Here is a 26,834-nt window from a genome sequence, read left to right on the forward strand (position 1 = left end):
AGAGGAACTGTCATACTCATGATCAAAAGAGCACAGAAAAACTCAACTACCACAAGGAGATTTTACATGAGAATCTGAAAAAATAGACTACTTAGGCTGACAATTACAACGATGCTGATTATTGACAGTTGCACATGACAAACATTTATTTTACATAAAAACATGGCAGCAATCTTCAAATGTATGAAAAGCACCTCTGCAAAACATACTGTTTCCTGTTTCCATTGGAATGGCACACTTAGCTCTTCAGCCATACATACAGTTAGGTGTTACACTAGGCTGGCACAGGGATGCCCAGGAATCCCTCTCCACCACTGGAGGTTTTAAGCACAAGCTAGATAAATGTGGGTCAAGAATGATTTTGTGTAGCTGATCCTATCTGGCGAAAAGAAGAACCAACTAGAGAGAGGATCTCAATATCTCCATCAGTCTCATTTTCTAAGATAATACATATACACAACTTGTTTCTCAGCAGAAACATCTCCCTGTAAAGTTTCAAATGGTTTGGCTAAGCAATTGGATTGCAGCTGTCCTTTAGAAGCCAGTACATCCACATTAGTAGGGCAATCCAATATTCAGGTGCATCCGCATCCCTAACAATATTAAAAGAAAAAGTCACCTGAGACAAAGCAGTAAAGCCTTTTGCTCCCCAAATTATCTAAGATAGAAAACCTTTCACAAAGTAAAAGAAAATAACAAATCAAACATGTCTTCAGCTAGGAGTTTACCAGCGGTGTTGTAGCCTGACATGTCATGAAGATGCCACTGCATAATGCCTTAAATCCACCAATTGACACATCCATTACAACAGTGCTTCAGAACATATACTAAAGACATCATCACAGTAATTCCATAGGAGATGGTTAAACATGTTCACAGCAGCAGCCTCCCAAATTTACAGTCATAATGATAAGCATGTCGATTTTTAAATGATGCTCCACATATATACATACATAACTGCTGATTTTTTAGGGAGCCTCTCTTTCAAAACACTTGCTAATATTTACTTGCTTTGGCAGTAGAGGAATTATTTTCTTTTTACCTTGGTATTCTTCAACTGTGCAAGGCTTGTGCAAGCATTTGCTAGAAGAAAATCTCCACTCAAAACAGCCATTTTATTCCCAAACTGCATATCCTTCAGTGGGCCATCGCAGGACTTGAGCTCACCAATGTTTACTATGCCACGATGTACCAGAAAGGCAGTATGGATCAGCTCCGTAATCTCAGCCAGACTTCTTTGACTGAAAGAAAAAAAAAAAAAGCACAAATATGTTTAATGCTATGAATAGAACAGAGATTCTTGGTGAAAATAACCAAACAACCACATGTGCTAAACAGGTATTTTATTAATTATCATGTAGCTCTTCTATGTACTTCTAGAAGCCACAGCCAGGAGGTGCTAAACAGAGAACTGTCACTAAGTATTTCCAGGCAAACCACAGGTACCACAGGCTCCACTTGGGAGAATGCTGCCCTTTGTTTGAATTCTTTCACAAAATAAAGCAAAATAATCAATCTAGTCCTCATGGTGCTTTCTTTTTTCTGTTTTGTCTACCAGAAGCTTAAGGGACACTGACATGAAGAAAATGCCAAGCAGAAAGCAATGATGGAAAGAAACAAAGGACATATCATCAGGGGAGTCCTGAGCAAGCCAATCCAAACAATGTAAGAATGCTGCAGTCAATGACTGCTCAAATTAGAGTTAAATTAATAACAGAATACCTTGCAGTTCAATACTACCAAAGGGGATGGGCTCAGGCAGGAGAGGAAAAACTGCTGAATGTTTTAGAACTGTGTACTAATGATATTTTCACTGGTGGTTTTAGTCAGAAGCAGCAAAGGTGACTGTCTAGCAAAGGGGCCAATTTTATTGGATCGGTTTACAAATCACTTCTTACTCCAACACACAGCATAATACATTCTGGGTTTAGGGGTTACAAATCCCTATGAGAGGCTCGCCACAGAGGCTATTCCACAGAGGCTTGCTCTCTGTTTTAATTTTTTGGAAAAGGCAAGAAAGGAGTCAGTAGCACAGCTCTCTCCTCCCCCCTGTCCTCCCACAATTCAACCCTGTAGCCCTCAAAAGTGACTGTCACTCTAAGAAGCCCAGAAATGTCACCTTAGCTCAGAAAAACAATGGGGTGTTGAACAGACAAAATAACTGAGCAGGGGCAAGGGGAGGGGGAAACAGAGCGATGCACTGGAGCATCCTTTTAATGCTAGATACACATTCTTACAAAGTCTCCAGCACATTCACATCTTCTCTGACTCAAGCAGTTCCCTTTCTGCCATGGAGATTTCACATATGAGCAAAATGCAATCCATGCCCTCAACTAAACAGATGACTAAAGGCCTTAAAGTTCTAATTATTTACAACATAGTACAAAGGCGTGTTATGTTCTCTGTGCTTATTCAGAAGTGGCCAAGCAGTGATTCATTGAGTGACCAAACTGATCCACACCTTCACATACAAAGATACCTGCTGGTACATGCTCAGGTTAGATTCTGCCTCAGTACTAGCACAGTGCTGAGCAAATTAATTCTGTTTCCTCTGGACAGCGCACATGTGCTCCAACTGCCCCAAACCATATTAATCTAAAGTAACCTTCTGCCCCAAATATATGCGACCCGTGAACAGTCCCAGCAGCAACTGTTTCAGGGCAGCGGTCGGTGCCAATTAGCAAGAGAGAAGAGACGGGACGGTAACATGGCCTGGGCAGCACACAAAAGGCAGAGGAGCTGAAGGGAGAGGATAAATAGAGATTCCCGATGCATTTTGCAATGCACAAAAAAAACGAAGCTGTTTTAAAAGCTGCCTTTATAATACACAAATCGTTGGCTCCATGCAGAAAAAAAACAATTCAAAAACCAAACAGTCATTCTCCATGTAGACACTAAATCTGAAGGTTGAGGCTGCTTTTCAAAGAAGCGAGGGAGAAACTCACACAACCCAGTCGCAGTATTGTAATTACGCTTGGCTCGGCTCTAACAAAGGGTTAATAAATTTTCAAGCTCGGGGAAAAAGACTAACAAGACATCCCGATGCTCCCGCTGTCATTGTCAGGGCAGCCCTTGGAGGAAATGTCCGTATCAATTCGGTTTATCAGATGGACAGCTGATCAGCATTAAACAGACTTGCTCTGGGCAGATTGAGCCGAGCTACCTGTTATGAATAGCAATGAGAGCCCTCTGCTCCCCGCTGCCGCGCTCTGCCATTTCCGACTGCCGCAGATCCCAGGACATATGGGGATCCCTAGTGACGAGCACATAAAGCTGCAGCTAACTCAGGCGACGGCTCATTTCCCCCAGCTGAAAGCAGGCATTAATATCCTGAGGAGACCAGGCCTGCCTCTGTGACCCCCAACTATTGAAGCAAAACAACGACTGTCCTATTTCTTCATTTGATAAGCTCTTAATGAAGGAAATCAAAATCCTCTCTTTGACTTCAGCATCACTCTTCATGAAAAGGTTACACAAATACATCAGTGTCATGCTTTCCACATGCTCAGGATATGGATGTTTTCATTTCCTTTTGTATAATCTGTTTGTTCTTCAAATAGTATTCACATTATTTGTGCTAACAGGAATAATATTAGGCAGATAATCTATGTCTAATTCTGATCTTATATACTGCTTTTCCACTCTCCCTCCCTAGCAGACTAAAAATACAAGAATCAATGCTATTGCAGAAATCCCAGGCAATGCATTTTTTAATGCTTTTTGTGAAAATCCCTAGAATACCCAGCCACAATAACAAGTGCACAATGCCGCAGATACAGGAGGATCCTTGACATGACTTTGTAAAGACTAGTATCTAATGAATAAACAGTACTGTTATGAAATTGCTGCTTAATGGCTGAAGAAATACACACTATACACCTACACACTATACAAATACACTATACACAGCTTTCTCCATCTGAATACAATTCAGTGATTAAATAATTTCGTATTTGAAAGCAGCCAATCCCAACATACAAAAAAAAATTTTAGCAATAGTGGACTTAGAAAGAGGGCAATGGGATGACAAACTCTGACTGCCTCCATCCTCTTGTCACGCCAGAGCCCACAGTCACAAAAAAAAGAAGTGGCTGCTGCAAGAATTACCTGTACTTACCTTGGTACAAGGTAGTACTGAGAAAAGAGTCAACATTTCTAAACACACAAAGTTCCCAAATGGAAGTGTGCTAAGAATCAGGAAAGCTTTATCACCAAATGCTAACACACTTCCACACCTTTCACCTCTGAAACAAGAATTCTCTGCAAACCACCACCAAAGTTCCTGATTTCAAGTCCTACTCTAAAAAGAAATAATGGGATTCTGTAAAAGATATGATAAAAGAGACATATTAAATAGTACAGCTGTATTGAACTTGAGTTAATACACCTTTCATTATCAGCTAACCATCAGAACTACTCCGGGCTTCTCAAGGGATGACAAACTATGCAAAGGAATATTTAATAATTTAAAATGTCGGTTTTAGATGTAGTATTTCACAAAAACTGGCCAAGGACTTAAATTATCCACTAAAAACCATATTTGAAAATTTTTGAGGCAACTACAATGAACAAAGATAATGAAACTGATAGATCAAAAATTCTTTAAGAACTCTTATCATTGAAGCTTTGAATTAAAGTGACTAGCAGTACACACTCAAGATTTGAACAATTTCTTTGTGATTGTCAATTCAATAGATTCCCTTCAATACAAAAAGGATTGATTTGGATGAAAAGCCTTAAGTTCAAGACTTAAAAAAAAAAATTAGAAGTATCAGCATCCATTCCATTTCAGTGACAACTATAAAAATCTTTATATATACATACCTATGAATTTGAAATAAAAAGAAATTGTGTCTTTAATGGGAAATTACATATGAAAAAGCATTAACTAGAGAATTAAAGTAATTATTTCAGGTACTGACTATATATTTGGGCAGCATTTGGTATCTGATTTTACATTTTTTGAACAGTGAACAGAAAGAAAAGTTCTATGAAGACAAGAAGGTGCTTAAACTATATTCAAGTTGATCCTGTATGCTCTTGGTACTAGCTGGTGCTGCACCAAGATAGTTCACTTAGTTACAGCAAGAAAGGGCAGTGATTTTTACAGTTCTTTTTTCCATTCACCTGTCAAAGTCAATGCCATGGTTAATAAACCATGATTAGAAGAACAATGCATAGTGAGTAACAAATAGCATCATAGTGATGGAAAGCCTCATTCTCATCTTCTGTATATATAGTCTCTCTTTTATAAGAAATTAAATGGCAGGGGGCAGGTGTTTAGGCCAGTCAACATATATGGCAGATGCCGTGATTTTACTAACAGAGAAAATTTTCAGGGTAAAGCAGCAGATTTGAGCAGACCACCAAATATTCACTGCATTACCATGACTCATGTATCTGTTAACAAACAGAAAACATCTACCAACTCCTATCCTTTAACAAGGTTAGAGACCAAGACCGTTCTGGTTCCTTCTGTCTTGGTCCTAACAAGTAGGAGTGTCTTTCACCTGAGGGATAAATCAAGTTGAAAGACATCAGGTCTATGAAGTTTGTTGAATATGCTGTTTGATTGCATTCCTAACAACCAGTTTAGTCTTAAACTGGCTACATATCCTACCTCTTTCATCTCCTTCCCTTCCTAGTATCACAAAGTTTTTGAAGTAAAATTTCTACCAATGCTCCTTCATGTATTTTTCTTAATTTATTTTTGAAAAGATCTTGCATTTTCACTCTCTGTCATCCCCACCACTGATTATTGCTTAGGTTCTTTTCTGTAACTTGTCTTACTAAGATTTTCCCTCAGCCTATTACAGGATTTGAAAATGTTTTCTGATTTTTAGTGGGCAGATATTCACTTGAACTTGGCAAGCCAGTTTCCCTAAGCATTGTAGGTGGTTGGCAGTGGAGAGTGAAAAGCCTGACTGGAAGTCAGGGTCCTGTTCCCTTCCTTAGTGCAGGAATTTTGAAGAAGGGTTTTCGCAGGTCTTGGCTTCATTCTTAGGGCTACCATAGAACAACCAATTCCTGCTTTGTACTCCAGACAGCAACACACAAGTGAACCAACTTGTATCAGCTTCTGACTAGTGCCACTGATGTGCCAACATGGCCACCACTGTGTCACCACAGCGTAGCCAGGAGCCCTCCAGCCTGGGAGCCAGCTACCCGTACTAGACTGCAAGAATCCACACTTGCACCATCATCCCCAGCAAAACGAAGCCCTAACTGCTGAAATTGTGTCTGGCTTACTCCTATAATCAGCATCAGTGGCCAAAGAACAGTGATCACAACCTACAGCACATTGCCCTTGGGTTGGGTAGCCTCATCATGGCAACTCCCCTTTCAAGTTACACAGCCTAAAAGAAAAATAATCCCAGCCTGGAAACAAAAGCATCAATTATAGAAAATAGGTGAGAGAATCTAGACAAAGACCTGGTAAGGATCACCATCTCAAGCTCAGTTTAAAAGAAAAAAGTGTTAATCTGAAAAGCCAGAAGGAAAATACCACCAGAATCACTAAGTCAAACTGGTGTTTTCCAGTTCCCAGGGGGAAGGCACACAGGCTGGGACCAATAAAGAAGGGAATATCAAGAGGAAACCTGCTCAGTAAGAAGTACCCAGCTACTGCAAGATCCAGAAACCATTGACAATGCAGCTGTGTGAACAATGAGGAGCAGGCGGGCTGGGCTGACACGGTTAAGAATCCAGATGCACGTGCTGTACAGACAAATCTTGTCATGTTGGGACTTCATTAGCAAGAAGGATACAAAGGACATTCTGCAAGGGACAGGTATTAAAAGAACAGTGAGATGTGGTGGCAGGCCTAGGTATGTTTTTTAATCCCCACAAACCAGGACATGTGAAACTTAAATAGCTTTGGATCTTATTTCAGTTATTACAGATTTCATAAGCACTAGAAACTGTTATAAAGGGAGGTATCAATTACTTTTCCTGTTCTCAGAGATCCTTCCTACACTGCTAGAGAAGAAACAGACTCGAGACATGAGCCAGTACTTATGTAAGTATTTTTAAAAAAACAGCTTTACAGCTTAGGTTTTATGGCTTTTTTATTTTTTAAAGCAAGGATGGCTAGCTTAACCTAACTGGTCAAACCAAAGGGAAAAACCATGAGTGTTCACCTAAAGATAGAAAGGAAAAAGTTAGTAAGTTATCTGGAAAAAGACTTCTTGGATTACTTGAACATTGATGCTAAAAATCAATAATAAAATTTAGAGCTACTAATTTATAAGCATATTGTCAAACTTATAAAATCACATATCACAATCACATTTTAAAATCAGTGATTATCCCTATGGGAAGAGTCACATTTCCAAAATGAAGTAAAGCTGTCAAATGCAATATTGTGTTTTTATAAAGCAATTATCAAGATTTAAACTTCTAATTAAAGGAAGGTTGAAATTCCAGTTGGTATCTGCTATAGACTATATGAACAGCTATGTAGACTGTATTAAGTACTTCATCAAGTAATAGCACGAGTTAAGATGTTTACTTCTTCAGAGACCTACTTCTCTCATTTAGTAAATAATGATGCAGATATTCAGTGTTCAGTATGCTCATGCAATAATGTATATTGGCAATATGTAGGTATATTGACAATGTACTGACACTAGGTTGAATTTCTAAAAGGAATTTTGCTAGCTCAAGAAATGTTGCATTTAGCCTGAATTCTCTATAGTAAAGATTCAATTTGCTACAAAGACCTCATATCAGAAAAATTTAGGTACAAGTGAACATGAGTTCAATACATGTGTTATATGAAAACAATATAATCTAAACCAGTATACAAACATTCTTTATAAATATGACAGATAATATTCACAGGCATGTCTTATACATGAGCAATATTTTCAATGATAAAACAAGTTGAATCAGATAAATTAAAAAGAAAAATATGAATACTTTTTGGAAACTCCTTATGAATATTTTGCTATATGACCAAAGAGCCACAAATCCCCAATTAAAAAGACTAAGCTGATTAAAAACTAAAATAAAAAGCAAAGAAATCGTGGCTTAGACAGAGCTGAATCAGCTATAATTCCCTCCCTATCTAGCTTAGACAAACTGATAGGAACAAACACAAACCAGAGAAACTAGGCAAGGAAGAAAATTGATAAAGGACTGGATGGGAAAATGTAGAGATGGAGAGGGAGCTGAGCAACAGCAATTTAAAAACAGATATACTAAAAAAGCCTCAAAACCAATAACAACTTTAAGAACTGCATTGGTCCATTATGTAAGGTTAGGCAGAAACAAAACTGCATAAAGGCAAGGCACTGTAGAAAACCTATTATATTTTAAGCAACATATTACACAATCAGGTGTTTATATCTCTTAGCCCAGAAGTGAATATTGGTCATGGACGCCAGCAGTGCGTAAGATTTTACAGTTAGCACATCCAGAGAACTTACACTCAGGAGAGAATGGAACAGAAAAGGAATAATCTCTTTGCTAATAAACAGCAAAGAGAGTGAATCATCCTCAATACAGACTCAACTGAGCTGGCTGAATATGCTTTACTCAAGTTAAAATATGCAATGCAAAAAAAAAACCAAAAAAAACCACAAATCAATCAAAAGATCTCAATGCAGACCACAGATATGCAGGACTAGAGACTCGTTCAAGAAGAAAACACCCGAAGTTTGGAAAAGGGTGGAAGGAAGGTAAAGGAACAGGTCATCCAAGATAATCAGCTAAGATACAGAATGCGACTGTGGTCAAATAGACCAGTAGGATCCACAGATGGTTTAAGGGAAGAATATTAGCAAAAGTAGTGTCTCTGTTAACTCTGAGTTTCTGATACCAGTAAAAATTATCACTTGAAAACTTCAGTCAATAAGAATTTGAGAAAGTATGACTTCCCAATGTTTTTGTCCCAACAACCAAAGCAAAGAAAACAGATGAAGTGAGGAATAAAAGCTATTTGATGCATGGAGAAGGCTGATGTTAAATCAGTAGAATTGGTCACAGATATTCAAAGAAAGTTTAAGCATCAACACTACAGAAAACAAAGTCAACAGAATATGCTGATTATCAAGCAAACATAAAATAAGATCCAATAGCCTGAACCTAAGGAAATCCAAAATGAATAAAGGGAAGGTGCTTTCCAAAATCTCTTACAAAGAGCAACAATGGATTCTCTATCAACGGTGCCATTGAAGGTAACACCTGATGAACACCCATTGCACAAATATTAAAATTTATTAAAAATGGGGGAATCCCATGTTTTGTAAGGCAGCCAATATGACTACCAGAATGATATCTCTTAGTTATTCATATATGAATGAACAGTGAAGGCAAAGAAAGGTACCTTTTCAGATAATAAACAGAAGATGACTAGATTTAGCAGCATATGTTGGTCCCACTATCTGAAAACTTACCATTGGCCAGAAGCCAATTTTCCTTTAAAGAGGTATAAATACTTTCAGCACTAAGATTTACAAAGGCATTTATTTCAGCTACCTTCTTCAGGAGAAACACCAAAACCAGCGCCATTCAGCCCATTAGAGTTACCTCCCATTCCCAGTGCAGGAGCACACAAAGCCACCATCAGACAGGGAACCCGTTCTATTATGGCAGGTATATTAATTCTGTCTTAGAGTGCACAGAAAATAAGTATTTCAAAATGTATTTGAAGCAAGTTCTGCAAGAGGAAACAACCAACATTCAAGATTCATGTCTGTCTTCATGTATATAGGTATTCACACTGGTAATGCAGTACTAACCTGGGAATACACGCAAATATTCCCACTAAGAACAGGAGATAAAGAAAAACAGAGACCTTCTACAAAATTATTTTATGGATATAAGGGTGTGTATTTTACATAAGTATACATATTTTATTTAATTACAGTTTTCCATATAACCATTAGGAGGTTCTAGTCATGCAAGTCACATTTATTAAAGCCAGCATGTCAAATAAGAGTTGACAATTACAGGCTATATCAATACACATTATGCCAGATGGTAATGAGCCATACACAGAGGGCCAGCCATCCAAAATAATCACACCATTTTCCACAGAAATGTTGAAGAGGTTATGGTTTATTACACAGTGCTCATTAGATATACAGTGGCAGCATTAGCAATTTTTCCTTCATTTGTGTCTCATTTAAGACTCTGCCCCCACAAGCCCATTCAAATTAGTACACAAGGTTAAAATCATTACGGTCAGTGGGAGAAAAAAAATTAAGTTTTATTTTTATTTCACAGTAATGGTAGATCAAAGGTCCCTGGAATCTATTATTCTCTCAATTATTATCTAACACAGGATACTAAAAGGAATGAAATTCACTTTCATTTGCTGTGAAGAAAGATAACCGATTTTAAATGGGTAAACTTGATACTTCTTAATTAATAACTTTAAGTGAAAACAACAGTTAGGTTGTGACACAAAGTGACAAAAGTCAGAAAACTAAAAGTTGAAACTGAACTTTCAGCCTTGGCTTTGAACTTTCTCATCTGCTTTTCAATCTGCTGCTTTAACAGCATGGAAATATTTAAGTGTCCAAGAGGCAACTCATTCTTCACAGCAGGTGGAAAAAGCAGTTGTCTCAAATAACTAGAGTGGCACCTCTGAGAAAACACCTATAAGATGATTTAAAGTACCTTTCTAGTCAGCTGCATATGTTGACTTCCAGTTAGAAAATTACTGTTGGAGACATTTATTTTCCTGCCTTTTTGTGTTTATAGACAGTATGGGGGTGAAAAGATATGACAAGGCAAAGTGAAAACTTGTCGGCACAAGCAAGGATATGTTTATCGCTTCAAAACATGCCAATGTCCCCCAAAGTCCACGTGACAGACAGCATTTGGAAGTCATAAAACTGTGAAAGAGAGGATGAACTTAAGTACTGGACATGCCACCTGACAACCCAACTGCAGAGAATTGTCTTTCCAGCCCAAGCTCCTCTTTTGAAGCAGGCAGTGCATCACTCGGAAATCTGGGTCTCCCATCAGGCAGCCACCCAGCTCTCAAGGCCAGGGCATCCTCACACCTCCTTCCTCGGCCACTCCTGTCGAGTTACTCTGCTGTTACACAAAACCTTGAATTATTCATTCAGCCAGATGGCAAAAGAATGAAAAAAGTCAGTATGCAGGAGATTATGGGAGAGAAAGGTGGGACACCTGGACTCCAGATCCTGCTCCGCTAAGTTAGTTACCGGGAGGGAAACAACATTACAAACTAAGGCATTCCTGACCTAGATGTCCTATATCCCCGTGTTTAGAGAACTTTTCTGAAAATTCAGACAGAGGAGTACTTTTACATCCTTCCAAATTCTTGAGAAAGCCAAACCTAGAATTCTTGCATCCTCAGTGAATGCTTAGCCAGTGGCTAAAGAACATAAATCAATGTTAACGGCACATATCCAGTCTGACAATCCACTTACAAAATTTCCTAGTTAAACTGACGAACAAATTTTATCTGTGTTTTGAAACTGTTTGAAAGACAAAAAGCAAATTTTATTTAATAGAGTCTTAGAAAAAATGTTTACAAAATTAAAAAGAATTTCATTAATTCCAGGCAATGCCAGTCTTATGACAACTGAACGGGTACTCTGGTTAAAAGAAACCTGTTTTATTGCGTTTAGTTAACAACAATATTTTGCAAAAAGGTCATCTTACCACCTGCCCTTTGTACAACTAATTTTATTACTGACAAAACCTTACTTACCCTAACAAGGTGGCACTTCTGCAGGCAGACACCAAGCAAATATGAAGCAAATATTAAACCTGTGCAATGTGAAACAAATGCAAGCCCCTGATTCATTATACAACCCTAAGGGCATCAGGCTAATTTAAAGGTCTAAACAGAACATAGAAAACATCATACAGAAGTTTTATAGAGTTATTTCCATGCTAAGTTTCTAGACAATTCAGACTAAGTTTAAATTCTGCAATGCTAATTCAGAAATGAACACCAGCACCCAATTAAAAAAAAAAACTGCTCACAAGAAAGCCCACCTCTGCACAACTGCAACTGGTTTAGAAAAAACAAAACAACCACTGTTTCCTTAAAACAAATGTATTATATTTCTAATAGTCAAAGATAAAAATAAGACATTTAAAACTGATAGGGTGAAAGAAAAGCAAGCCATGATATTCATGGAGTTAGCATGAAGGCCTTCCTTTTGGCTTACTGAAGTGAGCAAGTTTTAGGTATTGTAAACAAGAATCAAAAAATAGCAAGATAGGAGGTGAACAAAAGCTTTGGCAACAGCTGCTGTAGCATGGCTTTGGGAAAATGTGATAGTAGGATACACGATGCAAAGACAGACTGCAAGACTCAGAACTGAATAATATATGTTGACCAAAACCCTCGAAAGATGAGGTATGAACCAAAGAATTCATTTGTAGACTGGATGACTTTGCTATCACCACTGAAGAAATCAAAAGGAACATGATGATGGAGAAAATCACATATTTTGTTATGGAAATGACCAACATTCCTTCCCATATGATGGCAGCGTATGTCAGCCAGACTGCTTCTGGACAACACCCAGGGTGGCCATCCATCCAGGATTACCCATATTTGCTCTATAGCCCCTCAACAACATGTATTCTCCAATTAGATCTCATGCATCTATTCCATAAGAAATTTCACACTGTGGTTTGAAAATAGTTTCAACTACTCTGTGGTTTATTTGGTCAAAATATTTAAATAGTTGCACTAAAACCAGCTAAAAAGATATGAAGGGAAATAAAAGGTCTCGCAGGTAAATGCAAGAAACAGGGTACTAACAATTAATTTTATGAACATAATTTTCCCTACATTTTATTAGTTGTTTCTCAGCCCTGCAAGACTGAAGCATGCCTATAATTTTATTTGCAATGACTATGGGAGAACCACTGTTACAGAAACTCCCATTCCTGTGCACTGTCAGCTATTCTGAGACTGTCAGCTTGACTTACTACTTCCAGTTTTTCTCTGAAATCTCTCTGAAGAGTTTGTCTGTAATTGTATTCAATGTAGCTGAAAGATAAGGTGCACTAACCTTGACATTAAATCTCTAGTACTAATGACACCTGAAATACATGGAACCTTTTTATGTGAGAGCAAAAAGAAGGTAACCTTTTTTATGCCATGAAGAATGAACACTTGATAAATGAACAGTCCTGTTAAGAGAATAGATTGTTCATATGTCTAACTGCGCAAGAAAAAGGCATTAAAAATAAAATGTGAATCACCAGAATACAATGTACCAGATAGGGTTCGGGTTTATTTTATAACTATATATATATTTTTTTTATCATGCTTATATAACAATTACTGTGAATTCTGAAATACCCATAAATATCCAAGATACAGAGGGGATAAAAAAAAATCCAAACATACTGGTTGCACAACCACAGATAGCTCATACTATGAAGTAAAGCTGTTGTATTCTGAACAGCTGTAACTACATTTCTGTTAATCAGCACTTAAAAGTATGGTTATCACAGGTGCTCTCCTCTCCCCTCCTGAACCTTCAGTGTTCAGAATTGGATAGGGACATTATTACCATATATTAAAATGTTCTTTTATAAGAATACTTTTGCTTTTCACAAAGCAGAAGTATGCAGCAGATGGGTATTGCCTGCCATGTACAAGGAAAGAGACTAATAGCTAAAGGGAGACAGCAGACTTCTCAGAGACCTTGCTCCTTACACCAGGTGTGTTGACAGAATTGCCAGCAGGGAAAGGGTAATAAACCTTTTGGAGCAAGGCAACGACTGCTGCTTCTGGGACCATATCAGCATAGTAACAAGCATTTGGTGCTGTTGAGGTCTGCAAAGTTTTGTCATTATTATTCGTATATACTTTATGCAAATGGCATAAGGTGTGATATTGAGAAAAATGTGTCCTTTGATTAAAAAAATGACTCACTATTATAACATTGGCACAATTTCCATCTATTTTACCTTATTAAAATATAAGGTATCTGAAAATTTCATGCTTTCATTTTTTGGTTCTTTTATTCCAGAATGATTCAATTTACACACTTTAGGAAGGGATAAAATGACACCAACTAATTCAAGCAACATTAACCCCAAGCAAGTGATGATGGAGAGACAGCTATATGCTAACAAGCCATCTTCAAGAACAAACTTTATTTCTGCAGAATCCCTACCAGAGTCCAAAAAATAGGATCCTTTCCTGACTAGAGCTAATACTGCAGCTTTGCTATAATTTAATTTGCCTACTGGAACAGCCACGAATATAGCTGGACTTTTGGCACTGGTTTTGTTGCATGGATATCAAAAGCCAGAATGAAATTTCAGCTATAAGAGACTGAAGCAAGCTTTCCATGTAGCAGTGTCTAGGTGAAACATAGCAATTTAGAGAAAGAAATCAGAAATACTATATAGTATAAAATAGAACTTGTTTATGTTTCTTCCCTTTCTGGCAATAATAGATGCATAATTTATTTGGCTGCATCTTCTCTTTCCACAAAAATGTACACAAATTTGGCCAAGTCTTTGGAAAAATTAAAAACTACAACTCCAATACTTAAATAAACTTCAGGAACCAGGCAATCAAGCTCATGAAATCTCATATATACCAAACACGCTCCATAATCATGCTGGCACTGCTGATCATAAGTTTTGAATTGTTGCAAAACCTATTAAAAAACCCATTGTCTTTCTGATTTCTCTTTCGACTGCATAAGCACCTTCTCAAATACAACACAGTGAGAATACCATATTGCATTCATATTCTTGAAATCTTTATCCCTAGTTCTCCAGCTCTTTATTCCTCTTCTCAAATCATCAATCACTCTTTTCTATGTACTCATACACCCACCTTTGTACTGGAATATATTAAAAATAACCAAGTTTTGCTGTCCAGGAACACAGTGCCCTGTCTATACCACCCGCATATTATTGCTGCCTTTCTTTTTTATTATTGTTTGCTCTAGAAGCATCTCAGAGCAGTCAAATTGCACATGAAAGTCTACTAAAGGTTAAAGGCCAGATACCAATGAAACCATATCAAATATTCATTCACTTAATGTGATTAGGGTCCAGAACTTGCCATTATTTCGAGTGGAAGAGAAAGAACATTGCATAATCTTTATACAGTCTCATATTTTCATATACATATACTCGTGGAGTTCTCAACTCCACCGCAGCAGATGAAAAATGTTGTAATATCTTCATCATTATATCAGAGTACTGACCAAATCATGCTAAGAAAATAAATTCATTGGTGCAGTATGCCTTGTAATACTTAACTTCATATTGCTATAATTTTCCAGGAATTGCAGAGATATGTATTGAAACTGGATAACTGCATTGTAAAATTTGTCAAGGGAGATGTTAATAGGACAGAAAGATGATTGGGGGTACTTCAGCAGGTAGAAAAGAAAGGGAAATATTTTGGGACTGTAGGACAAATAAATTATAGAGATACACTTATTTAAGAATTTGGAGTGAAGCAACTGGTCACACTGATGTCATAGTTCTGATGGCTAAGCAGTCCTCAAAACTGTTGTGTCCTTCCATCACAGCACTGGACTGTACTTAGGTGATGGCTGGAAATTTCTCTTCACAAATACTATTATAATTTTTGTAAAGGAAATGCAAAAGTTCGCAAGTAGAAAATTGTTTCAAGGGAAAGTTTTTACAGCAAACACAGTTCTGGTGAAGTGCTCTGGTGTGTGGCCATGCTATCTCCCAGGAAGGCTGTGCCATGCCTTGTTACCCACAGGTCACCTGGCCTTTCTTTGAAAAGCTCCCCCTGGGGTGAAAGCAGGGCTTTGTTGCTCCCACAACTGCTCCTGACCCACTGCAGAATTCCACCAGTGCTGCCCTGGTTTTGTATGCAATGCTGCACATCGTGGCAGTCCAGTTCTCACTTCCCAAGCAGTGGGAGGAAAAAGCTCCAAGAAAAGGGAGGGCTGGACAGACAGGGGCACCATTACAATTTTTCCAAGGTAAGCCATCCCTACCTTGCTTTCTCTGATACTGAAAATTACTTCCTTTTAAAAATGGAAACCAAACACACTTAGTGATGTACATGCTGAGTTTACCTTGCGCAGCTATCTAGTGCTATAAAGACTTATTTTGAACAAGATTTGAGCTATATCTCAGAACAGGCTTTGATCAGCTCTAATGCAGTGCCTTTTTATTTATCCTACAATGTAAGGAGAGGACCTTTTCTTGCTCAACATATAATTGCTGTATTTGCACATGCTAAGTATGCTGAAAACAATAGAAGTTAATGAAGAAAAGTACTGGTTGTAATGAATTAGTAATATTGTTAGATTTGTATTTGGAGTTGATTTTTATTATTGTGGATGGAAGACGATCAATAGGAATATGTAATCAAGTTGTATGTGCTTTTCATCTCCTGAGACTCATCTTGTAAATGAGATGATGAATCTCACAGGATTTATCCTGGAGAGAAAAAAACTAAATAGAATAATTTAGAATAACTGCTTGGATTTCCTCTCACTAAAAGCTATGGGAAAGCTACCAAGGACTGGGAGACAAAATTACATATTTCTTTAAGATTATAAAAGACATCACTGCTCATAATTTGACATACTCTTCCCATTATCCTTCAAACAATTTTGTCAAGAGCACTGTACTTCTTAATGTACTTAGATATTGAATATTTTAGGACCATGCATTTTCTCTACCAGTTAATTAGCTAAGCTTCCAAAGTATTTGCTACTTGGGGTACTGTACCTTTGCTGAAAGCCAGCCTTCCAGATGATAGAAATAAGAACAGTAAGTCCCAAAGGAAATCATTTTTATGATAAAGAGTCCTAATATGCCCCAGTAAAGGTGAGGATTGATTGTTATGGCCTATTGTTACTATAATTAGAAGTCAAACACCAATTAGCAGTTCCATTAATAAGATTAATCTCTGCAATATCTGCAGCTGAGACCCAGGGCTTATGTGCAATAAGCCAGTGTGAATTTAAAGTGCAACAGCTACACTGTACTAAAACTTCCAGGCTGAATACTTACATCACACAAAAGAGACCACCTCGGCTTTCTTTGAGTTTTGAGTTCCTACATACAATATTGATCTTACTACATTTTTCTAATTTAATACTTTTTATTTTGTTTAAACATGTTCTACCACGATTTAGCAGTCATTGATGGGGATAGGTGCAATGAAGCATGAGGTCTTCCAAACTCTGGTTCACAGCCACTCCTTCTGCATTGCAACAGGTCAAGGTAAATTTAATTTAGCTTCTGTTACTAGTAAACCCAGAAAAGTAGTAATGGGAAAAAACCCCACAACTTCTTATAAATATGAAAGTACTCTTCACATGATAGAAATCCATAGTAGAGTTAGGAATCATTTTTTTACTTGAAAAGATAAAGGTAAGAAACAGTCAAATTCAATCTCTGAAGTTAACACCCTATGCAGTTCAGAGTACAGAAACTGAAAGAAGGGCAAGATCTGAAATGAGGTGAAGAGTCACACACTTGTGCTCTTTGTATTTTTGTAGGTACCAAAATCATCATTTGTATGGTCTTTCTTTGGTTTCTTTTCATTTGTGTTTTATCTTTTACAGTAACTCACAAAGAGAATTTGTCCACAGATATACGTACACCATGCAAGGTAAAAAGAAGGCTTTTGTAAAATTTAATAGCAAACAGGTCAAATCAACCTCTAAGTGTCATTTACTTTAGCAATGCAATAAATCTCACCACCTTCACCAAAATTTACTCATGTTTCCCATGCCTAATTAGCCAGGAGGCTTTGTAATGGATTTGCTTTTTCCTTTCTTTCTTTTAAACAGGGACTATCTAATTTCTTTCCATAGATAATCAAATGTAGATTAATGTGGAAACACATTCCAGTTAGAAAGCATTTAAACAACTATTTAAAATTACAAGTATCTTTAAACTTGTCTACAGTAGAAATAATCTGCTGACAAAACTTCGTAAGTGAGCTGAGCAAATGAAGATACAGCTTACACAGTAAAGGACCTGCTTTCCCAGACAGCATTGACCTGTTCCTAAAGCAGTAGGCAGCCCTTTGCTACTGGAGCCATCTACTCTGACTGGAGATGTGAGTCACCCAAGCATTAGCATCTCTCAGCTGTTTGGCTGCATTCACAAGAGCAGGACAGAAGCTACTTGCCAATAACTGGAGCTCTCAGGGAATGCAGAGCCAAAGGTGCATATCCTCATGCAGTATTTATTCTGTTTTTCACTCAACATGGAACACCTTTTACACCTTCTCAATTTCCAGAGAAGGTGTGCTCACACCTCATATGCTGTTATGCTAAATACATAAAGCAGAGTATTGCCATTTCAGATCCTTCTCACCCATAAAATCCTAGTCCTACAGCAGTCCAGGCCACTGGCATAAGTAAAGTCAACCAACCAATGTTCATTTATGCATATTTTTGCAGACTGCAAGTCTTAAAAGCATACTATAATCAGCAAATTACCTCTGAGCTTTTGACTACACTAGTCCATATTTATCTTTGCAGACTGGAGTTGTCCAAGGACCATCATTCACATAAGGCTGAATTCCCTGGAGGCAGCCTGAGTGCTCCTCATGCTTACAGTGATTAAACACTGCTCTAACAAGCACAGCACTGTTGTAGGTTGGGTTGGTTTAGTCATGGATTTTATTAATGTTAGTTAGACTTGTTCCTTGTACCCTTATCTTTCCCTCACAGTGGTTTGATCCAGGTTGTTTATGCCAAGATTTCCCACCACACAGACCCACAGTTACCTGTCAATCTTCTCACTCCTCCCGAGTTTTCTCCTTACATGGTTTTGTCAATCAGGGGTTGTCACGCCTTGTTGGGGTGTCAATCTTGTAACCACTCCCTGATTCTTCATTAAAGTTCTGCGTCAATCACTCCACCTCACCTTTTCTATTCGTCCCAAAACGCTGTACCCACCTCTGTTATGTCACCATTGGTTGTGAAACCATATCTCCGTTTAGCCCCATAGGGCGAGAAAAGTTTCCACCCCGGTCCACCCACCCGCTATTTAATCAGCTGTAATCTTTTGTCCGTGGCCATTTTGCCTTGCATTGCGCTGAGGGCGATTCGCTCAGACCACGCATGGGGGAATAAAAGCTCTCAGTTTCGCAGGCAAAGCGTCCTTCTCTCGTCCCTTCGCTTCCTCTCAGTGTGAAGCTACTGAAGCTGCGTTACCCACACCGGGGCACTCTGCAACCCTGGAGTGCCTGCTTATGTGGCAGCTACAGCCTCACAAGGCAGCGCTAGCCGGCGCTTTTACTGCTTGAGGTCATAATGGGCAACTGCCGCACAGCACCACCTCTGTTACGGCGGCCATGGCATGGGTTTTGGAGAAGAACAGATAAAGCTGCAGATGGTGGGCTGTCACCTGTGAGAAACAGAAGAGATTCCCAGTGTCTCCATTAATACACAGCAATTTGTCCCTAATACACAGTAGCATATCCCTAAGACAGACAAGACCTTTATGATTGTGTTCTCAAAGTTGTCACCATTTCTAATTCTAAAAATCTTGGGATGGAAAGTTCTTCGGATACTTCAGCTAACAAATGACCATAAAGACACCAGGCTAAATTATGCCAACATCAGTGTAGCCTCTTGTGAGCTCCACAGTCATGAATGCACACCAGTGACACTATCAGACACAGAGCTGAGGTTACAGGCTGGGGGTAGAATGCTCACTCATCTGTTTAACACACATCTTGATTATCACCTTGTGAAGAAGACTCTGTTCTTGAAAGACCTGACCTTCATGAAGAAAGCTAGATGAGTCTGACCTCATTGCTGACTCTGCTTTTAGAAGGAGGTGGGTCTACTGACCTCCTGATATCCCTTCCAACTTGAATTATCTGGTTAACCCTAATGGAGGTTTATAGAAGGTCAAACTTTCTTTGAAGATTGGCATAAAGCTCTTTGGAATACAGGAAAGGAAATTAGGTTGAGGCAAAGCTTTGTTTTCATATCTAGCAAGAAGCTGGGAGAAACCTAGATAGAACTGCAGAGTGACAGAACAGTATGTCCTCTGTCCTTACAGTCCTTAGAAAGACACCTACCCCCTCTGACTTCTTTGCAATCAAAGAAACATCCAGAGAAAAAGAAACCTAAGGGTGAATGAATCCTCTGGTTAAGATCTGGATAAGTTTTAAGTGTTCCTTACAGTAGGTTAGGACAGGATTATTGTGATATGGCTACAATGACAAAGAGCATGTGAAATCACTCTGTGACACCTGTGTGTGTGTGCACCACCAAAATAAGGGTACTTAGGACAACTTAGTATTGGAAAATGACAAGAAAAAGACCCACCACCATAACAAGGAGTTGGCATCTGCTGCCAGCTTACTCTGAAATTGGGCTTTCATTGGAAGCAGCATCAATGCTGTTCCAAAGTAATTATTAAAACACTAAGGAAAAGGAATCTATGTTCATGATTCCTGTCTCTACAGTATTGCCACCACTCTTCCAAGCAGCAGGAAGGATTCTGATTCAGAGAGAAGTTTATCCAGTGAGTACCTTCTTGTAGTAAAGCATGTTTAGCTTGCAAAGTGATGAATTCCTGGAGCTGTAAAGGTCAGCTGCATCATCCTGAGGAAGAAGATGCAAGGCCAGAGTCCAGTATTGATAGTCCAAATCCAGTAATTTGCTGGATTTACCAGGATTTAGTACAGAACTGAAATAGTACTTTCTATATTCCAATTTCCATATTCCATATTGATTAAAAGGTCTTTCCTTGTCAATGACTATAGGATGTACCAGTGTGAATGCCCAGACAGATTTGACTGAAAAAAGGATTGTTTTAAACCTCTGACAAGCATCCAAGGAAATCTGCAGAGCAGACTCAATGGATGTAACTACTAGAGGGTATATTTAAAACTGGCACTAAAAGAGAAAAAAAGAAAAAATAAAAAAGGCACAACAGAGAGAAGAAAATAACTTGCTGTGCTAGAGCCAAGGATACTGAGGGCTGAAGAGATGGCCCAAGTTGGTTCTTTGGTGTCACTTGCATTTTAAGCTGCACTACAGAGGCTATGTCAGGCATTCATTACTGAATATAAAGCCAAGGAGATCCCTCAGTCCCCAGGCAGTAGTGTCTGGCAGTGCCAGACGTGAACAGAAAAAGATACCCCTTTGGGTACTTTGAGAGAGGACCCAAGCCAGTCTTGGTATCTTCAACTGTGAGAATGTAGCTCCACCGTGAAGCATAAAGCTGTCAGTGTTCAGAAACCACATGATCCTGGAGTTTCAGTTACAAGCCACACTTCCAGCAGCAAAGTAAAATAACAGCAAGCTGCATACTTCACTATCCAAGTGAGCTTTGCTCTGAGAGAAGGCAATGCAGTCTCAGACTCTAGTATAATCACCAGTTAGGAAATGGATCTCAAAGCCCTCATGAAGTTCTAGCCTCCTGTGTCACATCCGAGGCACTGTCTGATACTATTAGCATGATAAATTATTGTTAATTTGATTCTGCCTAAACTCAAATGTGAGTTCTGCTTTCTCTTTAGCACAGGAGTAAGGACTTTCAAGGGAATATGGGGCGCATGCTTTGCTTGAGCACAGGCAATGACATCAACTCTTACATGATACTGTTTGCATACTCTGTAGTGAGCACTACAATTGATCCTTATATTTGCAATGCTTCTGTAGCCAAGGAAATATTTTCTTTAATGCTAAGAGACCAGCAGAAAGTTTTAATTTAGGAAATCTGTCCAGCAGCTGAAATTGAGCTGTTTATCATGCTGCTACTTCTCTTCATCCTCTTTTGGGATCACTGGTGCTGAGCTGGAAGTAAAAGCCAGGTTCTTTTCCTTGCCAATAGGAATAAAGTCAGGCTGCTGCCAACACGATAGGGAGGTGGCTGTACAGCATAAAGCATGCCAGGCAGGCTTTTGTAACACTTCCTCCCTTATCTTCAGCATGGCTCATAAGGCAACCTGCAGTTACTATGATACCCTTGCACACAATGACCCCCACGGCCCCAGATTAATGCAAGCAGATCATGACTCTTGGAAATTATGAAGAACTAAAGTTGAAGGCAATGCTGGCCAGAGGCAGCACCATTTAACTACACTAGTCCTTCTGCTGTAACTACCTAAACTGCAATCCTCATTATTCTGGAAAAGATTGTTCTCTGGTAGCAGGCATTGGTTTTGTTCCATTGTGTACCAGTGAAAAACAGATGCCAGCTAGGAAGCTAGATTATCTATTTTTATACATTTAGGTCATTTGTCCGTTGAATTGACATATCTAGAGAACAATAGAATAGGATAATTTTTTTTCCTATTCCAAATTCAGCTCTCAGTACCTTTCTGTTTTAATTTTAGGTTTTGTATTGCTTTATTGTGATTTAAGAATATGAAATAGTGAGAAGAGGTTATGCAGAATGTGCCAAATTGCAGAATGAAAAAGTCCACCATAGTTTTTTGTGTTTTTTAAAGTTAAATGGTTGTCACAGTGTTTCATCCTCCTGGTCTCAGATTGTACATTTAATGTAGTACCAGTTACAGAGGACTGACGTAACCTGGCTATCTACTGCAGGACTGAATATTTAAATACAGCACAAGAACTGGTTCCAACACAAACACTGGGAAAAGAAAGACTGGGCTGGTGCAGTTGCTGACAAGTACTGGAACAATTTAGCTCATGCTCAGATTTCAGAAATGCAATTAATTAATCACTACTAAGTATCCTAAAATCAAGTCAGACATATCCCAGCTAATAGTCCACAATATAATGTGCAGCACGTAAGTATCAGGCAGTGAAGATGCTCATTACAGTGCCAGAAATAATATTTCCAGCAAAACATTATATATAAAGATGAAGTAATTATATGGCATGGCAACAAAAAGAGCTGTATAGATTACAGCTGAGCTGAAAATCTGTGAGAATCTATTTCCAAAAAATACTATCCAAAGCTGGAGACATACATGCAATAAAGGATTAAGCACATTTCTTCACTTTATATCACTGAGGGATATACTTTGCCTTTGAAATATATGTCAAATATACACAAACCATATATAATTACCTTGCAACCAAGACAGCAGACAAAAATACACTAATGGAAAACAACATCCTTTTGTTCATCTTCAGTAGAGGGCAGTTTGTAAAACACTGCTCATATTACATGTTAAAATATCACAAAAACCCTTTAAGATCACAATTTTATATGCTGCCTATTCTATTAGCTATATACAATGGAGAAATGGAAATCAGAAATTAGACTCACATTTAAATAAGTGTAGTTGGAAAAGTACTTTAAATAAATAAAGAATTCCAAAGCCCACAGCAACTTCAGTAGAGGGCAAGAACTGATCATTATGACACAAAATGAAAAAATGCAGTGGCATATTTGCTTGTATTTACACCATGCTGCAGGACCTAAAGTGTCATTGAAAATCCATTCAAATTAACAACTCCACAGTCATCACTTCTGCAGACAGTAATGAACCTTAAGTGAACCTGTGTGGGCATATTCAAAACTGCTTTGTTTTTGGTGTACCTTTGTAACTCTGAACTAGATATTATAATGGCTATTGACTTGCTCAAACTTAGATTATTAGGCTAGATTTTCAGCTGGTTGAACTGGCATCATTCCAATGATGCCCATTTACACCAAATGGCTCATTATTAATTCAAGGTCTTATTTGCTCCTTAATGAATACTTCCACTAGTCACCTTCCCAACGGCAGCTTTAAATGCTCAAACTTTACCTCCATGGTCAGAATCATCATACTCAAGAACTTAGTTACAAAAAAAAAAAGCTTTTTCTCTCCTTTTGTGGGGCATACTTAAGGTAAACTTTTTTAATCATTTACAAAACAAACTAAAATACCTCCTGTGCTATAATTAACTAACTAGAATTATGCTTTCATACAGCATCATTTGCATATAAATATAAAAATTTTACAACCCTAAGGGGACATTATGGATGAAACAAAATAAGAGCAGAATTAAACAGCTAAAGGGACAACACAGCTCTCCATGACAAGGCTGCTTTACAGCCTTGTCCTTTTTCTTACTTATTGTTATTTCTGCCTGTACTAATTCATTTATATTTTCCTTGTCTGCTATTTTAAGATACTACATAGATTTTAAAATTTTTATTTGTTTGGTCTTTCCAGTTCAATACTGGAACTACCTCGACACTACCTCTGCATTTTGAAACAAATCAGGATGCAAACATGTCACTAAACTTGTGCATCTTCCTTTAGTGTATTACAGATGTCAGAAACACTATTAACAAAATATTCAACAGTCTTGTTTCCTCAACCAAGCAACACACAAATTTTCAAAAGGATTTTAAAAATTCAAATTTTACAATTTTTCAACGGATCTCATTGCTTACTTCAATGGAATATTTCACTATTAAATATACAAAGGACAGCAACCACTGATTTTCATTACTGTTGCTCTAGTATTAAGAAATTAAGTTTAAAAGCTTAAAAAATATTTAGGAACTCAATGAAGCTGAAATATCTCAGTGAGAGCCTAAGGAACCATAGTTGTAGGCTCAGTAAATCTGCTGTGACATGTGGGAGGTAAAAACTTGATTCTACACTGCTGCTGCATGGGAAAACACCCTCCCTCCAAACAGGCTATACAAAAACTTCTGTGCTCAGTGAGACCAACTGGTGTCCCACAAGGCTGGCATCTCACTTGGAAATTTCTAGTAAACAGGTGTATCCAAATAACACTGGAGGAAATAAAAATGAAAATACTCTATTTAAAAATCTTTTCTAGCATTGGGTTTTTTTTGTTCTGAGCACCTCTTAATGTAAACTTTCAACTAACTATCTTGACCCAAATGTTTTCAATTTGGTTGCGCTCAAAACCCACAATTAAGATACAGTAAGAGTTATACAGAGTAGGAAATGGTAATGGTTTTCACTGTGGAAAGCTTACAATAAACCTGAGGAACAAAGCTTTGTGATTAGGTAAGTACTGATTTTCCTTAACAGGTGAACAGGCCACTTAGGATGCTTTGATAGCACCAAGAAACTGCCCATCAAATATACCTCAGCATATCATACCACATACCTGGAATAAATTCCACTGACCATGTCGTGCTGGAAAGAGAGCTCTGCTGTGCTGGGTCCAGCAGCTTTGGAAATAAGCAGTACAACCAAACCTCGCATCTGTAAGTTGTTTCGGCTATCGTACACAAAACCCCTAAAACAGAAGAAGAAGGAAAAAAAGACATATTTTCACAATCCATGTTCACTGGTTGTACCAAAGTGGAAAAAAAAGACTTAGACCTCAGGCTGCCATCCATTCATCATGTCTTTAATATTCATGTTAGCAGGGAAATAGTTCAATTATGAATCACTATCTTTTGTCATCCTTTACCTGACACTTACAATGAAATCCTACTATTGCAGAGAAAAACAAGTATTTAGGATTGAATTAAATCTTCATTATTTCAAGGAGCAGCATGTCTCTTGCATTTCACATCATGCACAAGTCAGGTGTACCCAGTGAGCCTGGCAGCTCAGAATATAACATGCTCACAGCAACCCTGACCAGAACAAAATAAAAAGCAGCAGAAGGGAGATTCTGTATAACTTGCCAAAGCAGAATTTTTTTTTTTTAGTTCAGCCCCTCAGTACTTCCCAGCCACTCAAACCCATGAAAGATTGTACTGCTCCGATCTCTGCTCAAGGGCACACACACTGTGGTCATATGGCATGCACCTTTATTTTTTTACCGGCTACAGGTACTGAAGGATTTTAAGGAAGAGGGGGACAGCTGCTTGCCTTCAGCATTCTGTGAATCTGTAATCTGCATATTTCTATTCTCAAAAATATATCATTTGTTTCTTACCATGCTCCAATATACAGTTAACAGAATAGGTAGTTAGGCAGCCAGGGTAGTTATACACTTAAAACTCGACAGATTTCCAAAGTCAGAGCCACAACGAACATTAAGCTACCCAGGAAAAAGACAGAAAATACATATAATGAATTATACATAGTGAGTATGCATCCTGTATACAGAATTCATAATTGTTTGTGGTGGTGTAAGTAGTTCTCTGGCTTGAACTTCAGTTGACCACATTACTCACAACCACAGAAGTTATACAGATGATGCAACTGAATTGAAATATATTTCCTCAACACTACTAAAAACTCCATCATTTTTAAAGAAAAGTGGTTTTAAGAAAAAAATTGCTTTTTTCCATATATGTGTGTGGTAAAGTCAGAGTGTATTATTAAAGGCAGAGATACAATGAGAAATGAATAACGCTTTAATAAAATAGCAAATTATAGTGATACCCTGAACAATCAGAACACCTTGCTTTTTCATGCCCAGTGCTCTACAGCTTGTCAAGTGATAGGATGTTACAAAAGTAGACATAAAAAGTGTTCATCACAGGAACATGGAGCACTGGCCTTTAAATAAACCACTGCCTAGACAGACACTAGAAGTGAAGCACTTTTACCTGATTCAGACTAGGTGGGGAACAGAAGAAGAAAATTACTTGTGTTGAAAATACTCAGTCTGTAGCAATAGCAAAAGCAAGTGTTACGGGCTGTTCAGGGGGTGTCCAACACCACTGGCAATGAATCCCGTACATTCTTAGCAGAAAATGGTTAATGAAAAGTGCAGCTCGGGGTGAGGGGAAGAACAGAACACAAAAATCGAGTAATAATGAGCAATATGTCTGTCACTGCTACACCTGATCATACAGCCTCTATGTTACATATGGTTTGGATGTAATTTTAGACAGGATTTTCTATGAATTACCAACCAGTAGTCAAAGTTTAACTCCATTTTCAAAACATGTTGTGTTACTGACATGTAACATATCCCCACTAAAGCAAACCGCATTAGACTTGAAACAAATAAAGCCTCCGGTGATCATCCTTTAGACAC

The 26,834-nt window shown here is 38.1% G+C and overlaps 1 protein-coding gene across 5 annotated transcripts in view; it reads right to left on the reverse strand.

The window, feature by feature from the left end:
* Positions 1 to 26,834, reverse strand: part of PDSS2 (decaprenyl diphosphate synthase subunit 2) — a 112,473-nt gene that overhangs the window by 41,475 nt on the left and 44,164 nt on the right. For all 5 annotated transcript variants that reach the window (XM_068184189.1, XM_068184192.1, XM_068184191.1 and 2 more), the window contains exons 2-3: positions 24,999 to 25,130; positions 1,043 to 1,241 (exon numbers count right to left, since the gene is read on the reverse strand). In XM_068184189.1, the coding sequence (XP_068040290.1) occupies positions 1,043 to 1,241; positions 24,999 to 25,130 (331 nt within the window). The remainder of the gene's footprint in view (positions 1 to 1,042; positions 1,242 to 24,998; positions 25,131 to 26,834) is intronic.

Source organism: Anomalospiza imberbis, chromosome 3, assembly GCF_031753505.1.
Source record: "Anomalospiza imberbis isolate Cuckoo-Finch-1a 21T00152 chromosome 3, ASM3175350v1, whole genome shotgun sequence".
In the NCBI taxonomy this organism is placed as follows: domain Eukaryota; kingdom Metazoa; phylum Chordata; class Aves; order Passeriformes; family Viduidae; genus Anomalospiza; species Anomalospiza imberbis.